The 8,783-nt window shown below is 37.6% G+C and overlaps 1 protein-coding gene across 6 annotated transcripts; it reads right to left on the bottom strand.

Moving 5' to 3' along the window:
- Positions 1-1,398: 1,398 nt before the first annotated feature.
- LOC116249513 (uncharacterized) lies at positions 1,399-4,179 on the bottom strand. 6 transcript variants are annotated; one of them, XM_031622904.2, is made up of 3 exons: positions 4,070-4,165; positions 2,643-2,697; positions 1,399-2,555 (listed from the first exon to the last, which is right to left on the bottom strand). In XM_031622904.2, the coding sequence occupies exon 3, from the start codon at positions 2,528-2,530 to the stop codon at positions 1,682-1,684; it is 849 nt and encodes a 282-aa protein (XP_031478764.1). In that variant the 5' UTR covers positions 2,531-2,555; positions 2,643-2,697; positions 4,070-4,165; the 3' UTR covers positions 1,399-1,681. The 6 variants fall into 6 exon arrangements, with proteins under 6 accessions (XP_031478764.1, XP_031478917.1, XP_031478848.1 ...); XM_031623057.2 differs by lacking the exon at positions 4,070-4,165 and adding an exon at positions 3,884-4,033; XM_031622988.2 differs by lacking the exon at positions 2,643-2,697 and having other exon boundaries at positions 4,070-4,179.
- Between the last annotated feature and the right edge of the window lie 4,604 nt (positions 4,180-8,783).

The raw sequence follows: 8,783 nt of genomic DNA, 5'->3' as shown, positions 1-8,783 counted from the left end.
ACGTGAGTTTCTCCACCAAAGAATTTGGCACTTTATGATATAAAGCCTTCATACTCTTCTGACATATCATTCAGAGTAATCTGAACAAGATTAGAATTTGGCACTTTATGATCCACAACTGCTAATGGGTTGGCAATGGACTTGATTCAATATAGGTAGGTAATCATATAAGAAGACTCTTTTTATATGAAGTTTAGCTTCTTACTTGCTTGAGAAACATGAATGCGCAAAGGATATTGTGTGTCGTAAGATTGTTCCAGGTCTTCCCATGCTTCTCGGGGTGTTGCAACATGAAGAATCTGGCCCAAGACTTGCTCAGAAATAGTCGCTCTCATTCTTTATAGGATGGAATTTCTCACTTATTGTTTTCTTTCTCAATAAACTGAGATGGTGCTGAACTTGTGCCATCGACAAACTTCAGCAACCCTTGAGACCTCACATGGATTGGATGTGGTTTCACCAGAGTAGGTACATTGTTTTTTCTAGCTTCACCGAAATTAGACTGATGCAGCATTCCATTGAGCAGAATACTATTGAGTGCTGGAATTGATTGTCATAACTTCAGAACACACACATGACAAATTGAATAACCGATCTGCGTTAGAGCTTCAATGACTCTCATACCATGAAGTGGTTTGGATCAAAGACAAAATGAAAACTGAAAAGAGACTGGCACACCTAATTCGAGCTTCGTTGTTGTATTTATCAAAAGATTAACTTTACAAAATGTTACAAAGGCTTTTACATATGTAGGAAAGATAAACATTCCTCAAATAAAGGATACATCAACATTAAATACAGAAAAGAGAATGAAATCAAAATTGATGGCAATGTGCATCTCCTTAAGTTATGCCTGTCATTTCTATGGAATAAAAAACTTTTAAAATTGAAACTTGATCTTTACCCTTAACAAGCACAACAGAGAGGTAGAGGCTCGCAAGCGGCCAGTCTTTGTATTGAGCTCCTGTTACGTTGACTTCTTATGTTGCTAAAAAGGCAGATCAATATGCAAGTTAAAACATAAACATCACTCTAAGGTACCAAAAGCAAGTTTTACACCTTTATGGGTTTTTTGGCATTAGAACATTTTGTGAATGTCCCAAGTCAAAAAAAATATACTACTCTTTTTTCCTTTTTCTACTCAAGGGCCAGATCGTCGAACTTAGAAATTTAGAACTATATGTAGAGCATTTCTCATTCAAACACCATGAATCAAATGCCACCACCAAGAAATTAGTACAAGTAGGCTGCCATGTTTTAGGTTCCAATCAATTCCATCTTACATGTAAAACAGTGGCTTTGTCTGATGGAACAAACTTGGCAGCAAAATGGGTGTGGAATGAGCCAGTTTCACCTGTAACTGACAAAAGAATTGCACAAGTTTGATATCAGGCAATCTGGCAGCAAAACAGGCCAATAAGTCAATAACATAGCAAGGGGAAATTACAAACAAGTAATTGTTTATCTGGTAACAGCAGAAGACATAACTGCCATTCATAATTATAAAAATCATAACTGAGAGCCACTTTGCACCTTAGAATTGTAATACATGAAGTTAATATCAACCTTGTATTTTCTTTGGTAAACCAGAAACTCAGAAGGGAAAATAAAAACGAGTACTGGAAACCTCTCAGAGAGGTGGAACCATGAAAAAGGGTCATCAGTGTTGAAGCTCCTGGTTTTATTTCCTTCTTTTTTTCTTGTCCCTATGCAGCTCATTCTCCTGCCCTCCATCTTCCCCTTCTCCAATCTCTTTCTTCCTCTTCTTTTTCTTTTCTGTCTCACCATTGACAATACCTGCTGTTGGATCTCCAAATTGTGCAACTTCTTGAACTTGTTGGTATCTGTTGTCCCTTTTACTAGGTTCTTTCACGTGCTTTTGCCTCAGCTCTTTCTCAAGCTCATTTGTTGGCATGTTGTGATCCATGACATGGTGAACTTTATGGCGCATCTTGTGCTTCTCCCCACGTTCGTTCTCCGGAGCCTCATCCTCCCTTTCCTTTTGCTCTTTGCCAGAATCCCTCCCTAGGGAATCTGGCTGGTGACTCCCATCTAAGCTTTCTAGGTTTTTCTCACGTTTCTTATGCCTATGGCCCTTCATAGGATCATCCAAGCCCACCACTTCGCTTTGCGAGTGCTTTGATCTTGGTCTCTTATCCCCATCTACACTTTGCTGGTGTCCTGCATGTTCTCTCCAAACTACCTTCCCGAGCTTGTCAGACTTACTGCCCCTTTTGGCATCTACAATGTCTCCCTCAAGGCCTAGTTGCTTTTTGGATTCACTCCCACCATGCCCATCACGAGATGCCTTCTTCTCTAAGGTCTCATGACCAGTGCATTGGTCTCCTTCAGCACCACCTTTAGATTTGACCTGAATGAGCTCATCGACAGCAGCAGACGACCGTTTGAGGCAAGCGAAGACCTCAGCACTAGTGCCATTGTCAGCGGAGAGGAATCGTTTGAAGATGGAGGAAACCAACGAAAGAGAGACGGTTTCTGATGATACAACCTGACCCGTAACATGGCCCATTGAACCTGTGACCAATGACTAAGAGCTGCAGGGACAGTGATGCAGTGTGAGGTTGCTGTCAGCAATGACCAATGTTGTTAAAGCATTGAATTTATCAGGAAGCGACGCATACAGCTTAAGGCATTGAAGTGTAAGCTTCAGGATCAAGATAGTAAATTTTATGATATCTGTAAAAAGAATGAAAAAAAAATAAAAAACCCACTAAAACAACAAATATTTAAGTAGACAACAATATAAAAAGCACATTTATCTCATATTAATCATCTTATACACATAGTCCAATGTAAACCGCAGCCAAGTTGTATTCACATGCAAAGTTATATCCACAATCAAGAAAACAGATTGAAAAACAATCCAAACAAATGTGAGGTTATCCACAAACCGACATATCTTAGGAATTAGGATTAGTTAGGAATACCTTCTATATGCAAAAAATCTTTTGTCCTAGCATCCTGTCTTAGCAATGCCTTCTATATGTAGTTCAATAGCACAACCAATCCATGACCACAGCACCAAATGTTTTGGCAACTATATCAGCAGCTAAACATTAAAAACTTGAAATCAACCTAGGTAACCAAGCAAAAGTACCTCCTTATTGGTTTCTGAAACACTGCAACACTTTTTAACAGTTCTTAAGGGCCTGTTTCTGGTGATATTCCAATGCCCAATGGATACCTAAATTGGCTTCAATGAAGCTGCAGTTGCACGCACAGCCAGTAAATGTAGTTTCATGCATAATTTGGCTGTGCCATTGTAATAACACATCTTATCGAAGAGCTGACATGATCATATGCAAACATGCATGCCAACATCCTATAACAGTATGTTATCGGAGAACACTTAAATAATACGAAAAACTATCACTTAATTCATGGACTAAAATCTCAATTGAAGCTAGGAAATACTAGACATGAATATCTATGTTGAGCACCATATTCAGCCGAAAATAGAAAGTCATGCAGGTGGAAGTGCTGGGAGAACCCATTACCATGACCAGTTACTAGCTAGTCAACAAATTTGGTGCCATGACTAGCAATGTCTACACGGAAAGAATTAGCAAACTCCGAAGGACTAACCCAAACAGATTTTGTTTAAACAAATTCTGACTTAAAAAGAGATTAGCAATTTCTAATTATACTCGCAAAAATAGATTTTATTTAAAATGAAAGCACTATTCTAAACAAATTCCTCTACACTTTAACATCTCGTTGAATCACCTACAAGACCAACAAAGGAGAGCAGCCTACTAACTCAAGACTTAACAAAAGAGAAAACAAAAGCACATTTCAAAAATAATAAATAAGTGAAACACATGCTCCAGGAGAAACTGAAAGGAAAAGGGAGGAGCAGCACCCCTGTTTGCATCAGAGAGAACAAGATAAAGCAAGCGAGAGAGTGGGGGAAGGCGCTGCCCTTCCTCGACGGTAAAAGAGAGGGGGAGAGAGAGAGGGCAAGTCGGATGGACTTCCTGGCCGGAGAGAGATACAAAGAGACAGACGAAGAGAGCGACGCCGGCCCTCAATCGAGAAAGAGATATACCTGCAAGTACGGTCGGCCGGTGCGAAAATGAAACGGTGAGAGAGAGAGACTGGCGAAAGTAGCCGCTGCGTGACTGCTCCGCCTTCTACATGCTGGGCATTAGTTTTTTGCCCCAGCAGCGGTTCCTAATTATCCAAATTTTGGGCAGTGCTTGTTTATTATCCGACCTTTAGGCGGCATTTTGAATTTTCATAAAATGCATACTGACAATGTTTTTGGTAATTGTACATATATTTAGAAGAAATAAAAAATGATGAGAAACTATATATTGATCTTGTTACGAAAAACTGATCAAGGCAACAATAGTGCTGATATTTGTACAATTACACTGAATATTATAATTTCTAAAATTGAGCGTTTAACAATTACTGTTTTATTTGATTTTCTTGTAAATATTGCAAGAAATATAAAAATCTTCTGATATATACTGATATCTCTAACACTGGTTTTAACTTTCAATTACTTGAATTCAAGGTAGGCAAGGAAAATTATGTGAAGCTTAAAACCCAGTTCGATGAGAATCTGGAATTAGATAACCAAAGAAGCAATTTAAGATATTCTACGATATCATACACCTTATTGATAGAATCCTAAGGGAACACCATTTAGGTGATAAATAACGAATTAGTGTGCTAATGACATCTGCTAAGGATTAATATCAGCAGTTCTCTTATGCCCTGTGATTGTTCTTGCTTACCATCACAGACATAAAAAGTACTTAGTAGAATAAGTAATTGGATATCAAACTATTTGAAATGGAATAATAAGAAAGAGACAAAAGAACAACATTAAGAAGGGAAAAGCTATGTCACCTGAGTGCCGGGTGCGGGTGCGAATGCACATGTCGGAGCAGCACATTCCAAAAAAATTAGGTGCAATGGTGCGCTAATGGTATTTTATTATTATTATTATTATTAATTTATTATATATATTATATAAGTAATTTTGTAATACGACATTCTAACTGGGCCTGAGTGTGAGTCGGAGCCGTAACCATGTCTGGTGCGCACCCGACTCGATGCGACTCGAGTGGTGCCTCCTACTTCCTTAATTCTCACCCAATTTTCCAAAAAGAAGTCCCCAATGGAGCTAAGTACAGAAAATTACCTTCTAAATGAATTGAAGTACATGCTCATTGCAAATGTCTAAAACATCATGTAGAAATAATAGACGCACAAGAAACAAAGATCGAACAGAAATGTAACGTGGAAAACCCTCAACTAAAGGGAAAAAACCACAGGTGATGAGGTCTGGTGCCCACTAGCCTCCAAACTCTCTCTCTCTTAGAAAACTTCATTAACCACAAGATTAGGGTAACTCAGGACATACTGGATCAGGTCCAGACCCGAACCCATACATCAAGATCCATCAACACATCAAAACCACACTATTCAACCATTTCAACAAACAATCTGACAAAAATGGGTTGCAGCTGAACCCAAACAGATCCAAGGCGCCAGGCACATATATGTCCGCTTTATACTGAGACAATTGGTAAGAGAATCTAATGATTCAGAACAGGCATTATCAAAGGAAGCTAAAACTTTACTTAAAGTAGTGCCCCAGAAATGATGGAGAAGTATCCTGAATCCCAGATGGACTGTATCATGATTGAAAGGCTCTAAAGATTTCAAAGTGTCTTGCATTTTTTTTCTAGAATGGTGGAGCAGGAACTAGATGGAATATGGAAGAGAGTGCAAGCAATCGAGCAGAAAAAAAAAAAAAAACATGGGCAATGAAATTAATAAATACAAAAGAAAATACTACAGAACATTCCTTTCCATGGGAAACTAGAAATCAGGTCATTCAATAGTCAAAAAAGAATTTATGTATTGTTTTCAGATGCAAAATATATTAATACACTCGTCAAATGTAGTAGCAGAAGGCCAAGAGATCATTACAGTTGATAGATTAAAAGAACTACAATTCGTCAATTTTCCATCCAGTTTCTGGTCTTACACACAAGGGTGGAAGAAACACAATATTTATCCAATTAATATTGGATATTCGTTATCAAATTGTCATTTTAAGAAACTTACTTGAATTATTCCTCTTATTTTGATGAATAGGTTGTCTAACCTTAGTCCCAGAAGAGACATTAATCAAAATTAATTTCAAACGTAATTATTAGTGCAATGGTATTCCACGTAAACAAAAACTGCATGAGACCACGTACCGGTGTGACACTCCGACACCTGGATACCGACACTTGGAGACGCCAAGATACGTTTTGGATTGGGTATGACCAAACCATTTTATTAACCCGACATTTTTTTTTTGTTTGAGACTTTCTTTTATGACTTATGAGATTGGTGATGAACAATGTTTTGTTTGAGAATCTGAGACTTTCTTTCTTATGACTTATGAGATTGTAAGAGTGGATTATTAATTTAATGTTTTTTTATTTTATTATCTTTTTTAATTTTTTAGAATAAAAAATTCACCATGTCCGCGTATCCTAAAATTTTGAAAATTGTCGTGTCCGCGTATCCGTACCCTTATCGTACTGATACCTTTGTGACATAGAGTTCCATCCATCCTGAAACCCCAATATAACAGAAGCCCTTAAGAAGCATCCTCAAATATATGGAAAAATCATCAACAACATTGCAGGACCACTTCATTCGAACAAAAATCAAATGGTGGCAGACAATAGACCGATCTAAAACGAGCAAAATTTATGCTTTATTCATTCATTTTTACTGAAATCCCGAAAGTCACAAGAAGGCCATAACACATCATCAAAATCTGAAGAAAAAGTACAAGAGAGAGAGGAAGAGGGAGAGAGAGAGAGAGAGAGAATCCGGAGCTCTGTGAACCCTGCTTCACTCTGTTCTGAAATCAATCAAACAACCTAACAAACAAAAACAATAGAAAACAAAATATAAGACACTAAGGGGCCGGTTTGATGGCCTGGAAATCTGGAATTGAAAATATATTTCTATAAATATATTTCCTGGTCTTTCTAATTCACATTTTAATTTCCAGCGTAACAAACCCAGTGATAGCCAAAGTACCTCCCTTTCCTCCACCTTCAAGATCCATGCTTGCTTGGATGTCTCCGGGATGTACCTATGTTGCAAGTGAACTTGCGTATTTCTTCATCCTAATTTGCATCATAGAAACTTAGCGCCCACAATAATTGAATAAGGGACGGACTCTCATCTAGCTAATAGCCTGACCAGCTATAATAAACCCCTACAGGTTATAAACTTATTATGCTGAAGTCCTAAATATACATATGAAAAACATGACTTGGATCTTAATAAGTTTCTGAACAAATGATATCCATAATTATGATTCTTTTTGACAAAATCGTTTGTGCTATATGAGGTCTGACTCGTTCACAACATAGAAACATAGTTATCAAAAAACAAGCCAATAGCCATTTGAAAAAAAAAAGTCACGTCCTCTTTGTGCTAATGTGATAATTTAAATATTTATCATAAATAAGAACAAATTCAGATCATAGCTCCATCTCATGATTGCTTTCGACCACTAGCTATTTACAAGCCAAACAAGAGACAAAAGCCAAGTTGCCTTCTTTTTGGGCCGGGTTTAAGTATAAAATATATATATATATTATATATTTTTTAATAATATATATTTATTATTAATAAATATATTTTATATTTAAAAACATTATTTTATGATAAAAAAATATTTTTAAATGGACCGCCCCGGCCCAATGCCCACCCCTACTTCTTTCCATGCTTTGTGCATGTTTTGATTTTGAATAGGCAAATCTGACCCAAGTTAATTCACCATAATGTTCTTTAAAGTCTGTGCAGATTGGCTCATACATTTTGTTTTTGTAACACCATATTTTTCAAAGTTTTGTCTTGTGTTGAAGACCGTTTGAAACCTTTAAGTGCCGTTTGGCATCCATAACAGGTTGTTTTTGTCCACTGATTTTGTTTCAAAATTGGCCAGAGGCATGCATCCCCGTCGTTTCTTCAAATCCTTGGCCAGGTCGATAGATTCATGAAACACTATGTTATAAGGTTCCATGAATCTACCTCAATTTTGGGACACTTTCACTTGACGAAAACAAATTGTTACTAGCACCAAACAACCTCTTCAAAATTTATAATGAGAACTAGCTATAATGATTGCGATCAGTTTAAAATATATGAAAAGTTACAACAAGAATTGCTAAGTAGACGAGTTGAGATCCGCTAGACGAGAAACCCAAGATCGATAGACCAAGTTCGTCAAACCCCAACGAAATGGGGTTTGATGTCGTCCATGAATGACAAATCATACAGGAAAACTGCAATTTGGTGCTACCATATGAGTTGAGAAAACGTGTCAAAGTTTGAGTGCATGTTCTTCAACTTTAAAAGTTGGGTGGTAATTTATTTGCTCAATTATGATACACCATTCTGTAATCTTTAATCCAAAAGATCAGATACAAATTTCAATCTAAACCCGATTAAGTCCAATGAAAATAAGTTCGATCCAATGGGTCAGACCCACACCCTTGCCTCAACTAGGAGTGTGCAATGAGCCATTTGCTTTCTCCATCTTCTCTAGAATTCGAATATTTCTCCTACAAGCCAATCATGGAGTTGGGTAGCTGTCGGATGTCCATGTACCCTACCGGCACCAGGCGGCTGGAAACTTTCAGATTAAGCCTGGCCATCGGGCCGACTCGATAACCAATCGGGCCCAAGTTGGCTTGACATCCAAAAATAGGTTCTGGGCCCAGCCC

This window comes from Nymphaea colorata, chromosome 1, assembly GCF_008831285.2.
Source record: "Nymphaea colorata isolate Beijing-Zhang1983 chromosome 1, ASM883128v2, whole genome shotgun sequence".
Taxonomy (NCBI): Eukaryota; Viridiplantae; Streptophyta; class Magnoliopsida; order Nymphaeales; family Nymphaeaceae; genus Nymphaea; species Nymphaea colorata.
This window is presented reverse-complemented; position numbering and strand designations above follow the sequence as displayed.

What these genes read in the sequence shown, in the direction of transcription:
- LOC116249513 (XM_031622988.2), bottom strand. Translation starts at nt 2,530, where the DNA reads ATGGGCCATGTTACGGGTCAGGTTGTATCATCAGAAACCGTCTCTCTT.